Here is a 15,476-nt window from a genome sequence, read left to right as displayed (position 1 = left end):
CAATTCTCCAATTTACTCAAATCTGTCTGTAGCTGCAAACTGTCCTTTGTGTTAACTACCTTACATAGTTTTGTATCATCTGCAAATACTGATATTTTACTGTGTAAGCCATCCACTAGATCATTAATAAATATATCAAATAGTAGGGGGCCCAATACAGAACCCTATGGTACCCCACTAGTAACCCTGGCCCAATTTGAGTATGCACAATTAATAACCACTCTTTGTTTTCTATCACTAAGCCAGCTACCTACCCATCTACACACATTTTCCCCTAGCCCAAGCTTTTTCATCTTACTTACCAATCTTTTATGTGGGACAGTGCCAAATGCTTTAGAGAAGTCAAGATAAATGACATCCAATGATTCTCCTTGGTCCATTTGAGAGCTTACATCCTCATAGAAGCTGATCAGGTTAGTTTGACAGGAGCGATCCTTCATAAATCCATGTTGATATGGAGTTAAACATTTATTAACATTGAGATATTCCATAATGTTATCCCTTAGAAACCCTTCAAAAATTTTACGCACAACAGATGTTAAGCTTACCGGCCTATAGTTTTCAGGTTCCCTTGTACACCCTTTTTTGAATATTGGTACATTTGCTTGCCGCCAATCAAAAGGAACAGACCCTGTTTCTATAGAGTCTTTAAATATAAGGAATAGAGGCCTGTCTATCACATTAACTCCCTTTATACCTGAGGGTGAATGTCATCAGGGCCTGGTGATTTGTCAATTTTAATCTTACTAAGGCGGTTCTGCACTACTTCCTGGGTTAGGCAGGTAATACTTAATGGGGAGTTTACATTATCACTCTGCATTTCCCCTGGCAAATCCATTTCAATTGTTGAATATATCCTATTTTGGCTACGCTGCATTGACAATGTTTTTATCATTTGGAAGGGGTAAGCTGGGGGCTTTTCTGAGTTTGTAAAAAAATAAAAAACAAAAACAAATGACAACACCTGAGTTTATTCTTTACATCAGAAATAAACTAGCAAAGACGCCCATTTTTGGACATCCTGGTCGAAAAAAAACCCTGAGGGTAAGCTAGAAACAAACTTACAGAAAACTGACTGCAACAAATTCACTCTTAAGATGCTAGAGAGTCCAACTTCCCCCTAATCTGAGGATTGTTGTTTTGGAACGGCAGGGACTGTCTTCTGACTTTTGGTGAGATCGTTCCTAATTTGTTTCCCTGAATGGGAAATGTGAAATAATTATAAGTTATATTTTACCATAATACATTTGCCATGAAAATAAAAGTATTTTCCTATAATCTTCCCAACCCTCTTCTCCCTGTTTGTTGTGGTTCATCACTATGCGTTTCAAATGTTCTCACTAAGAGCATACTAAAAGGAAATGGACAACTATTAACATGAAGCAAAAAGTATATATTATATAAATTTACATGTTTGTGGTTCTCTTCAGCTGACAAAATTTCAAGAAGTTTAACTCTACAATCACCAAGTTCCACACATTTTTGGACCCGATCAGCACTTTGCAGCCTGATCCAAGTTTCCGATTCTTCTCTTCTGGGAGTGTTTCTCCCTGCACAGGCTTGATGTGAGCTCTGTGTGTATACAGGATGCTGCTGTTGCAGTTTAATCTGAAGGCCCCATATTATAGAGCAGTGGAGAGGAGTGGATTGATAAGAAGTTTTAGAAGAAAAGCTTCAGTATAATCTGTGGTTTAACCATTTAATCCTCTGCTTTGTCTGGGATATTTGGTCCAGTGGGAGGTCCTATCAGTGACTGACAGCTAACTCTGTATGCACTCTTAAGGGGGCTTCACACATAGCGATATCGCTAGCAATATCGCTAAAGGGTCACCGATTTTGTGACGCAGCAGCGATATCGCTATATGTGACACTTACCTCCGACCAGCTCCCCCGCTGGCTATCGCTGATCGTGCGAGAACGTCCTGGCCGTTTCTCATCGGCGGCTTCCTGCTGGCACCGACAAGCGACGCGTGGATGCGGGCGGGAGGACGTCTTCATCACCGCGTCTGACAGGTAACGACCGCCGACCGCTGCTATGTCGCTGGTGATATCTGCCTGTTTGGCAGCTCACTAGCGACCATTTAGCGATGCACCAGCGATCCTGACCGGGTCATATCGTTGTCGGGATCGCTGGTGTATCGCTAAATGTAATGGGACCCTTAGGCCCCCTTAACGTGTCCATATAATATTACCATAAAAAAACGGTACAGGTGTCATCAGTGTTTTGGATCCGTGAGCTATCAGTGTTTCATCCGTGTGCTGTTTTTTTCCGGTATGGCTTAAAATAAATCAATTCCAAAGCTTCTCCTATACATTGCATTGTTAAACACGCACAGCACAAGGATGAGACACAGATGCCATCCCTGTGCTGTACGTGTTTTACACGGATACATACTTTTATTGGCCCTTGTCATCCATGCTGCTCGTAAAAAATGGATGCGACACCGACGGCAAACACACACATGTGAACGAGGCCTTATACAAAGACGGGTGTCAGTCACTTACAGGACCGCCCACTGGACCAAAATTCCCAGAAAAAGAAAATGATGAAAACACAGGTTATACTGAATCTTTTCTCACAAATCTAATCTGTATTGCTCCTCCTGCTCTTTAACATGGGGTCAGCAGATTGGATGGTAATATCAGGGTGACGGGTTCCAAGGTTGCATAACACACACACACACACACACACACACACACACACACACACTAATAATCATGTTGGTAGCTGAACAGCTAAAAAAGTTACAGGCCTTAAACTAATGTGTCCTAAAAAAAAAATCCTGAACTTGTGTCTTGTTCTAAAGCCCCAATATAAGCTGGACCTGAACTAGTTAAGTTACTAGGCACGGAGGCCTTTTCATTTTCCTTTGAATTTCTCTGAATCAAACACTTGGAAGCATTTCGAAGTAACATTGAGCTGTGAATAGAACAAACCCACAATCATCCCACATTCAGTTTGTGAGATCATGTTCTATACCCACTCTGTCTATAATCTTCAGATTTTATATTCACCGTCGTATACCCCCAGTGATCGGATACCACTAACATTTGTGCAATAACTGCTATACACTCAGGACAAAAGTATTGGGACACCTTCACATTACATCTACAGGATCTTTTATGACATCCCATTCTAAATCTATAGCCATTACTATGGAGTTGGTCCCCATTTTCCAGCTAAACCAGCTTATACTATTCTGAGAAGGCGTTCTGCAAGATTTTGGAGGGGTCTACAGAAATTTTTACCCATTCATCCAATAGAGTATCTGTGAGGTTAGACAGTGATGTTGGATGAGAGAACCTGGATGGTGATCTCTATTCTTTTTCATTCTAAAGATGTTGGATGGGGTTGAGGTCAGGGCTTTGTGTGGTCAGTCAAGTTTTTGACCACCAAAGCCTCCCATACAACTATGTCTTGTAGCACAGTAAGGAAGGATATGGTTAAATCCCAGTTCTACAGGCTCTGATAAGGTTCTCCTGGCTGGGCCTGCATATAACCAGCATAGATGTCCACCTTAGGGGGAAGCTAACCAGAGTGGATTGGGTCTGCAGAGGCCATGTACAGAGAACCACAAGTATCAGTGGTTGTTTTGAAAAATAACACAATAGCTGTTGTGTTTGACCAAACTGGGACTAGCTCAGCAGTGTGTGAGTGGCCAGGGTCTATTTTGTTTAGTTAGTGCAACCAAACGTCACATTGTTTTGATCCAAGAATCCAGTGCCTGTGTGAACACTACCTAATGCCTACCTGAAAGTGTGAATGCCTACAGTTTTTATGGATGCTATGGCAATCTGATGGACGAATCTGGGTTTGCTGACTGCATTGTGCCAACTGTGAAGTTTGGTGGAGGAGGGACAAGGTTATGAGGTGGTTGTTAATGGATTCCCTTAAATACAATGAAGGTAATTTGCAATGCATTAGCATACCAAGACATTTTTGACAATTACAGCCTGTAACAGTTTGGGGAAGGGTTTTTTTCTGCTCCAGCATGACTGTACCCATTGCACAAAGCAAGGTCCATAAATACACAGTTTGATGTGGAAAAACTTGACTGACTGCACAGAGCCTTGACCCCATTAAAAATCTTTGGGAAGAACAGGTACTGTGAATTTGGGTCAGGCCATCTCATCCAATATCAGTGTTTGATCTAAAAAATGCTCTTGTGGATGAATAGGCAACAATTCCTACAGACAAAATAATGTTGAAAGCATTCCCAGAAGAGTAGAAGCTGTTTTAGATGCAATGGGGAAATCAAATTCCATATTGCAATCTATGTATTTAGAATGGAATGCTCTAAAAGCTCCAGTAGGTATAAAGTATAGGTGTCCGAATACTTTTGCCCTTATAATGTACCTTCTGAAAAGTTGGGTGGTTAAATTGTTACTCTGTCTGTGTTCTCAGGTGTTAGTTACGTTATTCATGTTTCATGATCCCACTCCCATGCATTTGAGTGCACTGCCCCTATGTTTGTAATATAACATAACCTTAAGGCACCCAGCTGTTTCCACACTTGAAAGCTCTGTGGTCATTGCATGGGGAACAAATAGCAAGGGGCTGCTACATTATACATCCTTTTAGAACTCATCCTCAGAGGCACAACAATAAAGGGAACAGGTCACCAGAAAAAAAATGGTAATCAGCAGATATGGGGTTAATGGTGTTATTAACCTGCCCGGCGCCAACACTTAGCCATATGCTGTGGGGAGAAAATTAACTTTATTCCCCCCATAGCGTTCCGGTTTCAGCCACGGGGCGGCACCAGTTCAATCACCACTCTGAGTACACAGAGCGGCGGCTGTAACCGCCCCCCAGCCCTGACTGACATGGTGACCAGCTATCAGTCAGGGCTGTGACTGTACCGGGACGCTGCAGGGGGTAATAAAGTTGATTTTCTCCCCGCAACGTTCAGCTAAGTGCAGGCGCCGGGCAGTTTAATAACGCTATTAATCTGCAGATTAAGCCCATATCTGCAGGTTAATAGCGGTTTTTGTTTTGGTGACAGATTTACTTTAAACTAAAGTCTAGTCGTCTCAACATACTGTACCCATCATGTATTGCAGTAAACAATTAAAGGGGTTCTCAAGGAACTGAATAAAAAGAAAATAACTAATGGACATATAAATAAAACCTTAAATACCTTTAATTAGCTAATCAATGGTTTTGTCAGAGGAGGCAATTATAAAATTAAAACAGACGCTGCCTTGTCATACTGAGAGAAACCTGTCCTAGAATGTTAGTAAGACAGGTGTCTGTGCAGTAGATGCTGATACGCCTCCATTCATGTGCATACATTCAATGGGAATTTGCAGTTAAAACTCCGCGCTGCCGCAGGGATAAATTCCAGGGTGAGATGTCTTCAATTGACAGTGGCTTTATTCAACGCGTTTCAGGGGTCTCATGCCCCCTTCATCAGGAAATACCACACAGATGTACAGGCAACACAAGTATATATAGTTCTGAGAGGACGCTGAGTTTCAAAAAAAATGAGCGCCAAGAGATCAGATGACACAACTGAACTTTGATATTGTGTCTCTCTCCCTGGAATTTATCCCTGCGGCAGCGCGGAGTTTTAAACGCAAATTCCCATTGAATGTATGACTTCTTCTGGTCACTAAGGACCTGTGGATCTGCAGCAGCCGCCAGACTATATGCGCGTATCTCATCCTAACCAGGTGAGCAAGTTTCTCACTATATTTCTCCTTTGTAACTTGGATAAGACCCTATTGCGCTTTTTTGTCTCCCAATTTCTTTGCAATAATATCCATTCATGTGCAGGAAGATGTGCTCCCAATGGATTTTGATGTAAAAATGGAGATACCAGCGGTGCTGAGGTAAGAACAGCTGTAAGGAAGTTCTGTTCACACTACTGTCCAGCATGTGCTTCTCATCTAATATTGGAGATACCAGTGGTGCTGAGGTAAGGAGTGGCTGCTCACACTGATTTCAAAACCATTTTTCTGATCTAATACTGGTGATATCTGGAGTACTGAGGTAAGAGGCTGCTCACACTGCTGTTCACCTTGTGTATTTGATCTAATACTGGAGATACCAGAGGTAGGAAGTGGCTGCTCACACTGCTATGCATCCTAACTTTGACCCAATACTGGCGGTAAGGAGAGGCTGCTCACACTGATTTCCACTCCATTTTTCTGGTGTTACTCTGGAGATACCAGAGGTACTTGGGTAAGAAGAGGCTGCTCACACTGCTGTGTACATCCTGTCTTTCAGAATGATTAGTGGCGCTGTGAGTCAGAAGTAGCCTATGCCACATATTCCGAAGCTGTTAGGTCACAGCAGCAGAGTTTCATGCTGCACTTGTTAACTTGCATCTCTCTTCATAACTTTCTAGAATAGATTTCTATCAGCGTAACAAAATAGCAGCTATTTTTATTCTATAATTATCTCCATAGTCAAAACTAAGGTGATTTTAATAGGGCCCAGTGTAAGCATATAATAATGTTTTACCACAGTTCATGTAGAAATACAGACAACGCAATAGAAAACAGATGTTACAAAAAATGTATTACATAACACAAAATGTCAGTCCGGATACCAGATTTAGAAATGCTCAGTATCGGCGCTCTGTTACCTCCCTGAGACTATTCATTAGTTAAGACATCAGTAGTAAAGCATCTCATGATGGGGCTTGTTCTGAAAGTCATGAGACGTCCGTGGTGTTGTAGAAGGAATAACAAGAAATGTTAGGAGGAAATACTGAATGTCATGAAAAACACAGTCAATAGAAAACAGATCACATAAACGGAGGGCATAAAACAAGCACCACAAGCAACAGAACTAATCCAGTAGTACATCTGATATAAAGGATACCATGTTTTATTATGCTGCGGACTCCAGCTGCTGGAAGCTTCCAGTAAAAGGATCCTAAATACTGCACCATAGTAATAATATTATGAAATATTTCTTCTGATTTTCCCAGCAGAGAAAGAAGCAAGAGGAAAGGCTCACATGAATACTGCATCCTGCATCTTGTGTTGCCATTAAACTTGATGCGCATCATACAGCACCCGCCTAAATAAAACATCTGTAAAATGTGAATAAATGTAAAAGATTTTACTCAGTCGTTGAGGACCTTGCATTGAACTGGAGTTCTGTGTTCCCTGTTCTGCTTCATTAATCAGAGTCCTGAATCTAGTCCATTTAAGCTGATTTCGCTACTAAAAAGGCAGAACGACAACTTGGCAGAATCAGCTTCCAGTCCAATAGCTGCACAAAATTATAAAAATGCACAAAGCCACATTCATATATGTATTAAATAATACACTTTCCTTACATCGATTGACTTACAATTCAATAAATCCAATGCCTTGAATAGCTCCATGTATGCATTTGCTGCTATGTTGGGACCAAGGGTAAAGTCCAGCATAATTCAGAACCTTAGGTGTTTTATTAATGCATGAAAACCTGACATTGCAATGTAAAGAATAAGTGGGAGAAATCCGGGATCCTTGAAGGTTATCGCGCGCATGGCTATTTCATCCATCTCCAGTCTCATGTTAGATAAAGAGAACAACCTCTGTACAATATTAAATGTGCCTTGGTCGATGAGATTAGACAGCAATGGTTCTGTCCTTGAACAAAGTCCTTCATCTGATGTGATGTTTGGCTAATTAACAAAAGAAAGAATACAGGAACACAGTTAATCCCGCAGGCCGTAAAGTTATGATTTACAGTTTTAAACGAGCATTTTGGTCTAGAAGGCTTTGGAGAGGCGTAGCCATCAGCAAGCGAGGGCCGCTCAGAGCAGTGTCAATTATAAGATGTGCTGATGCACATTGGTCTGAACTTCTGACATTGGTATTTTTCTGGAATCGCTCCACTGCTTTAAATATTGCAAAATAATAAAATACAACAAAGATAAGCATACAAAATTGCAATAAGCTTTACAACTACAGATATTTACTGTGATCAAATAAGTAATCGCAAAAATAAAAGGCTACATTAACAATGCAGTTTGCATCGGGGTTTCGTCCTGAATTGCGTTGCTAAATGGGTAACACTTAAAGGGAAACTGTCACCTCGTTTTTCAGCTATAAGCTGCGGCTACTGCCTTTCGGGGCTTATTGACAGCATTCTGTAATGCTGTGAATAAGCCCCCCGATCTAACCTGAAAGAGAAGAAAAACCAGTTTTATTATACTCACCTGGGGGGCAGTCCGGTCCGATGGGCATCTCAGGTCCGGGGCCTCCCATCTTCATGCGATGTTGCCATTCTCCTTGCTCCTTGCTGTGTCGCCTGCACACTGCAGTACTTGGCTCTGCCCTCAACAGGGCAGATCAGTACGCCTGCGCAGTAGCCACGACAAAAAGCAAGGAGGATGACGACATCGCATGAAGCTGGGAGGCCCCGGACCTTTTTGTTTTTTCCTTGGGAAGACTTTTTTTTTTTTTTTTTTTTTGTCATCCGAGGCATTCTCCAGAATTTTATCTAAGGCAGGCCCAAAAACTTTTCCACCTGAAAAAGGTATGGCACATTATCTAGTTTTTGCCTGGTAGTCCCCTGACCAAGTCTTCATCCAAATGGCTCGACGAGCCGCGTTGGATCAAGAAATATTCCTGGCAGCAAATTGCACGGATTCAGCTGAAGCGTCTGCCAGGAATTTGGTTGCAATCCTTAACAGGGGAACGCCTTCTAAGATATCGCCACTAGGGGTTTTATCCTTTAATTGTTGCTCTAAGTGGTCGATCCATAGATGCATGGATCTGGCGACCGATGTGGCGGCTATGTTTGTCTTCATAACCGCAGCCGAGGCCTCCAAAGCCCTCTTTAGGAGCACGTCGGCCTTCTTGTCCATGGGTTCCTTGAGACTAGAGGAATCTTCAAAGGGAATTGAAGTCTTCCTTGACACCCTGGCCACCGGGGTGTCAATCTTAGGAACTTCGTCCCACGTGTTAATGTCCTCCTGGTTAAACGGTAGCCTAAGCTTAGTCTCGAGGCACGACCAGGGGTTTAATAAGCGTCCTCCCATTTCTCCAGAATCATCGAACGGATATGGTCGTTAACTGGGAAGACCTGACGGATCCTCGCTCTAAGGCCTCCGAACATCTCGTCCTGGATGGATTGAGCCTTTGGGTCCTCCTCAATCTGCATGGTGCGTCTCACGGCACCAAGAAGCTTGTCCGTGTTTTCCGAGGCATCTTTTCCCTATCTCCGGGGGTTCTGAGGTGATCTCGCCCTCCTCCTCTGAGTCCGTATTCGGCTCATCGTCTGATCAAACTCCCATCTTAGTCTCTTAGCCTGCGGCTGACTGGAAGACTGAACTGGCAGCAGTCCGGAGACGGAGGCCTGGACCTCCGCTCTGACCATTGTGCGCATTTCTGCAAGGAAAGAGGCCTGTTCACCTCTGATGATCTTCAAGGTGCAGTCCTCACATAGGGTTTTTTCCCATGACCCCAGTAATTTGTTGGCACAGATGGGGCATTTGGGTCTCCTGGAGGTCGATGCTGCAGGAGTCGGTGCCGTCTTCTCCTTAATACAGAGCACAGGAGTTTTTATTAAACTCCTGTCATTTTTTGGAATATACAGCCCCCCCCCACACTCCAGAGCCCTACGTACTTACGGACGCTAGCTGCTCAGGCTGTGCGGCGTTTTCCATGGAGGAGAGCGATTACAGCGCACCTGTATGGTCGCCCCCCCTCCCCAGTTTTATCCTACCTCCAGTGGTCGGGAGACCTGAGCCGCCTGTTCTCCCGCGCTGATGCACCCATGACGTGGTGCCGCCGGAAGTTGTCATCGGGCGCCCGGAAGTGACGCAGCCGCCGACGCTCCAGCGGGAGCCAAGAGCCCCGCTGAAGGGAAGCGGCTCTGAGTCCCGGAGCAGTGCTCCACGGGACGCCTGGCGGAGAACCCCCTTAGGGGGGTGCCGCCCCGGGCCATCTGGCAGGAGGATTTGGCGTTTGGACCCCAATCCCCCTGGTAAGTTTCTTCTGCTGGATGCCGCGGCTCTCTTCCTCCGCGGCGCTCTCGTGCCTGTCCTTACAGGGACAGGGAAAACACTGGAGTGTGGGCGTGGGAGGGGACCTTTAACCTTTCATGCATTTCCTGTCCCTGTAAGGATGAAAGGACAACCCCCATCGTGCTGTCAGGATAGGACATCCTGGAAAAAAAGATTACCTGGGGGCTGGAGGCAGTGGAGCGGGGTCACAGGAAGAATGGTCCCTTCCTCAGGAAGCTGGCACGGCATAAGTGTGGTGATGCTGCGGGCAAAGTGCTGGCGGTGTGCCGAACGGAGTGTATCAATGGTTTCCCGGTGGCCATTTTCCTGAAGCTGCAGGCCCGCGGAGGCGGTGTGTGCATAGATTGGGATCTCAGTGGCCATTTACCTGAAGCCCACAGCTTTAGGAAAATGGAGGCCTGCGGCGGTGTGTACACAGATTGAGATTGAGGAAATGGCTGCCGGGAATCCAATGATGTACACCGCTCTGTTCACCACCGATGGTCGCAGCATCCCCACACTTCTCCCTCCGTCAGCTTCCTGAGGAAGGGACCCTGCTCCATCACGGCCACAACCCCCCCAGTAAGCCTAAATTTGGACTATAAGACACACTCTCCATTTTCCTCCCAAATTTTTTGGGAAAAAAGTGCGTCTTATAGTCTGAAAAATGTGGTCCTTTCGGCACTTGTGCTGTGAATCAGATTACAGTAAGACGACACTAACAGAGTTTGATCCAAGTGTCGCAGCATAATCGTCCCGATTCTCTCGCGTGAGAGAATCTACGCCAGTGAGAGTGAACCCTTCATTTGATCACATTAATGGTTAGTTCACACAATTGCATTTATGATCAGGACTTGGGGCCAATATTATTCAATGGGGCGGTGCAGATGAGTGATTTTTTTTTTTCACACAATCTACGAGTGAAAAAAAATTGCATCACGCACTAGTGCTTTCCGTGTGTTGGAAAAGATTCGCCTATTCAAAGAAAAATAGTATTCCATAAGGAGCGACAGTATAACATCTCATTTATACGGATACATGGTAATTCTAAATAGCTGCTGCTGTGTAAAAATAGATGGCATATGGATGAGAAGAGAATTGTCTGATTCTGAAGATTTTTTTATATGCTCTTGTGAACCCACCCTAATGCCGTAGGCACAGACGCCGTGACCACCCAGAGGCCCGATGGCCCTGTACTCCAGAGCAGGAGGCACTCTGTTCAGTAGGATTTCTCCATTAGCCTCTGCATGTAATTGAAAACACATGGAGATAGTGGGGCCAAAAATACTTTTTTTGCTTGAATAAATTTAGTGTGTATAAGACTAAAAATATTCAGAAAATGCTTGTCTTTCCACCAAGTATATAATAAGATGCTGTCAGCCAATTATTCTTATCTTCTTTACACCCTTTATCAAAATTTCTAAATTTAAATCTAAACCAACAAATCTGTATTCATCGCTTGTGTCCTTTAGGTCAGTAGATTTAATGTGCATAACTAACCTTCCGCGCCTAAACGGTAAAGGAAATCTATGTGTGCAGTATACAGTGGGGAAAAAAAGTATTTAGTCAGTCAGCAATAGTGCAAGTTCCACCACTTAAAAAGATGAGAGGCGTCTGTAATTTACATCATAGGTAGACCTCAACTATGGGAGACAAACTGAGAAAAAAAAATCCAGAAAATCACATTGTCTGTTTTTTTTTCATTTTATTTGCATATTATGGTGGAAAATAAGTATTTGGTCAGAAACAAAATTTCATCTCAATACTTTGTGATATATCCTTTGTTGGCAATGACAGAGGTCAAACGTTTTCTGTAAGTCTTCACAAGGTTGCCACACACTGTTGTTGGTATGTTGGCCCATTCCTCCATGCAGATCTCCTCTAGAGCAGTGATGTTTTTGGCTTTTCGCTTGGCAACACGGACTTTCAACTCCCTCCAAAGGTTTTCTATAGGGTTGAGATCTGGAGACTGGCTAGGCCACTCCAGGACCTTGAAATGCTTCTTACGAAGCCACTCCTTCGTTGCCCTGGCGGTGTGCTTTGGATCATTGTCATGTTGAAAGACCCAGCCACGTTTCATCTTCAATGCCCTTGCTGATGGAAGGAGGTTTGCACGCAAAATCTCACGATACATGGCCCCATTCATTCTTTCATGTACCCGGATCAGTCGTCCTGGCCCCTTTGCAGAGAAACAGCCCCAAAGCATGATGTTTCCACCACCATGTTTTACAGTAGGTATGGTGTTTGATGGATGCAACTCAGTATTCTTTTTCCTCCAAACACGACAAGTTGTGTTTCTACCAAACAGTTCCAGTTTGGTTTCATCAGACCATAGGACATTCTACCAAAACTCCTCTGGATCATCCAAATGCTCTCTAGCAAACTTCAGACGGGCCCGGACATGTACAGGCTTAAGCAGTGGGACACGTCTGGCACTGCAGGATCTGAGTCCATGGTGGCGTAGTGTGTTACTTATGGTAGGCCTTGTTACATTGGTCCCAGCTCTCTGCAGTTCATTCACTAGGTCCCCCCGCGTGGTTCTGGGATTTTTGCTCACCGTTCTTGTGATCATTCTGACCCCACGGGGTGGGATTTTGCGTGGAGCACCAGATCGAGGGAGATTATCAGTGGTCTTGTATGTCTTCCATTTTCTAATTATTGCTCCCACAGTTGATTTCTTCACTCCAAGCTGGTTGGCTATTGCAGATTCAGTCTTCCCAGCCTGGTGCAGGGCTACAATTTTGTTTCTGGTGTCCTTTGACAGCTCTTTGGTCTTCACCATAGTGGAGTTTGGAGTCAGACTGTTTGAGGGTGTGCACAGGTGTCTTTTTATACTGATAACAAGTTTAAACAGGTGCCATTACTACAGGTAATGAGTGGAGGAAAGAGGAGACTCTTAAAGAAGAAGTTACAGGTCTGTGAGAGCCAGAAATCTTGATTGCTTGTTTCTGACCAAATACTTATTTTCCACCATAATATGCAAATAAAATGAAAAAAAAACAGAAAATGTGATTTTCTGGATTTTTTTTCTCAGTTTGTCTCCCATAGTTGAGGTCTACCTATGATGTAAATTACAGACGCCTCTCATCTTTTTAAGTGGTGGAACTTGCACTATTGCTGACTGACTAAATACTTTTTTTCCCCACTGTATGTGATGAGATGTCAGATCTTTTACACCTCCTGGCCGCAGTCTTAGATAACAATATTTGTCTGGGTGATATCCTTGAGAAAATCTCCTAAGCAGACAGCTGCGGATAGATCTTCTCTGAATACTAAATGCCTGTTCTCCAGCCAAAACAGTGTGGCCTTGCTGCTAAAACTAAATAAAAAGAGAAATCACCGCACCCACGCTGGTCACATGTACAGAACACTATCAGGGCTTGTATTCCCTGCCAAGTCTATTTTAGTAGCGTTCCTCTCTCTGTGACCCCATTTCAATTTTCACTCTTGTGTCCAAATTACAGTTGAGTCCAAATTTTCTGTTTCTTTGTTGCATAAGCTGCATTTTTTTTGTTTTCTTTACATACTATGTCCTATTTTATTCCAACGTATTTAACACTGCCAATCCACTATCCCAGGAGTGCACAACCTTTTTGGTCCAAAGGGCATATTGCCAAACTGGACACATCCGGGGTGGGGGGCGCTAGTACCTAGCAGACATTGGTACTATTTCTACTTACAGGACTTTTACCTCCAAAAATCAGCAGTCTAGTGCTATGTTTGTTCATACAGAGTTTTTTTTTTCTAAATTTCTGGCTGATTTTGGTATTAAACTTTAATGCACACAGTGCTGTTTTTTCATGTTATTTTGAACATTTTGCAGAAAACTAATATAAAGCTTTTTCACAGAGTATTTGAAGCTTTATGTGGATTTACAGTGAAATACGCTTCTTCCCATAAAATCCCATAAAAAACTGTGTGAATAGGCCCTAAAGAGGACGAGGTCATAAATGCACATGTCTACAATAGCTCATTGGGTTTTTGCTTACAGCATAATGATTCAGAACTTCCATAAACTACTGTGGAGTCAAAGAACGCCATGTACTGTATCTAATTCACATATTGCTTTCTGGAGCGCAAACCGGTTTGAGACCCCATTTTCCTTATGTATGAGGCCTCCAGAGATGCCTACACAGGCATCATTAGTACTTGCCAGTCCCTGCTCCTCAGCTACTGCCACTACACTACTGTGTGAGGCTGCCCACATATGGTTAACCTCTCAGCATTTTCCTGTCCATATGGTTGGGGGTCGCACCCAGAATGGCATCACTGGGCTGCAGGTTGTGCATCCATGCTCTAGCCTATCAGGCTATCATCTGTAACACTGTTCTTACTTAAAGAAAAAACGGGAACTTTGGTCATGTTTAGTATTCCTATATAAAGAAGGTAACACTTATCCTTGTTTCATAAGAGCGACAAGTAAAATCTCATACACAGTCCATAGATCCAGCAATGAAGCTCCAGTAGGTATAGTCACCTACCTGTCATAGCATCCAGAGTGGTAGATTTGCTTAGTTGTGTAGGAATATGTGTAGTAATATGGAAGCTGTATCACTTCACAACTCAAAATATTTGCACCAATAAGTTGGAGAAATCTGAGTGGCAACCCCTAAGCAAGTAGTCATTGCAGCTGTATGGGCAGTAGTAGCTCATTAATTACACTTCCTGAATGTTAACAATAACTTGTGTATGGCAGACTTTCACAACCAGTTTGAAGCTTTTATGTAGGATGTGACCCATGGAAAACCCCTTTAATAATACAAAGAAACTGGGGAGCAGGTAAGGCAATAATACATGTAATCCAAGGACACCGGGATTCCTCCCTAACTGGAGGAGCTTCCCGCTCTGTCTCATACTGGCGAGGCTGTTGACAGTTCCTTTAATTGTCCTATTCAAGGTTCGTAAATGAAATAAGCCCTCTAATTGTTTGATAATTTGTCTTAATATTTCACTTGCTTTTCTCTAATCACATAAGACGTAAAGCTTTTTCATGTGTCTTATTTTCTTGTAAAGGAATTATCGTATCAAGGTGAATCTACAATGAGGACCATGTAAGAATCAGTCGTGCGCCTGCAGTGATGGCTCCAAACCGACTGTAAGTGATTGTCATACTCACCAGGGCACAAAGTGCTGGCAGGAGATGACGTTCGCAACAAGCACCAAGTATTGTCAAGGCAGCGTCTGGCAACTCTGTAAGAAATACACATTTCATTATCAAAGTTCATATCACTGCAGCAAGTCTGAAGACGATGTGCTGAGTTATGACATCTGGGAAGAAACCATGCCGGAGAGTCTGAGCTTATGAACGACTTCATGTAATTTTAATGTACTGCATATAGTATCTAGACTTAGAGATTGGAAGAAGAAACACTACGGACTGTGATTTAGCAAATAGTATATGATCCCAGGCGACCAGTGGCACAACACTTGTAGTCTGCAATTATTACTGACATACCAACAAACAATGGCCAGGTATAGCGAATGGTCATCTGGATTATTTCTTTTCACTTCTGCATGGTT

General features: G+C 43.3%; 1 protein-coding gene across 2 annotated transcripts in view; it reads right to left on the bottom strand.

Moving 5' to 3' along the window:
- Window positions 1-6,371: 6,371 nt before the first annotated feature.
- GSDME (gasdermin E) overlaps window positions 6,372-15,476 on the bottom strand; it is a 168,540-nt gene continuing 159,435 nt past the window's right edge. The window contains exons 9-10 of one of the 2 annotated variants that reach the window (XM_073581396.1): window positions 15,073-15,146; window positions 6,372-7,628 (exon numbers count right to left, since the gene is read on the bottom strand). In XM_073581396.1, coding sequence (XP_073437497.1) covers window positions 7,392-7,628; window positions 15,073-15,146 — 311 coding nt within the window. In that variant the 3' untranslated portion in view covers window positions 6,372-7,391. The remainder of the gene's footprint in view (window positions 7,629-15,072; window positions 15,147-15,476) is intronic. The other variant, XR_012233379.1, reaches the window with a different exon arrangement.

This window comes from Dendrobates tinctorius, unplaced genomic scaffold (genome assembly GCF_039654945.1).
Source record: "Dendrobates tinctorius isolate UK_male_01 unplaced genomic scaffold, ASM3965494v1 ptg000070l, whole genome shotgun sequence".
Taxonomy (NCBI): Eukaryota; Metazoa; Chordata; class Amphibia; order Anura; family Dendrobatidae; genus Dendrobates; species Dendrobates tinctorius.
This window is presented reverse-complemented; position numbering and strand designations above follow the sequence as displayed.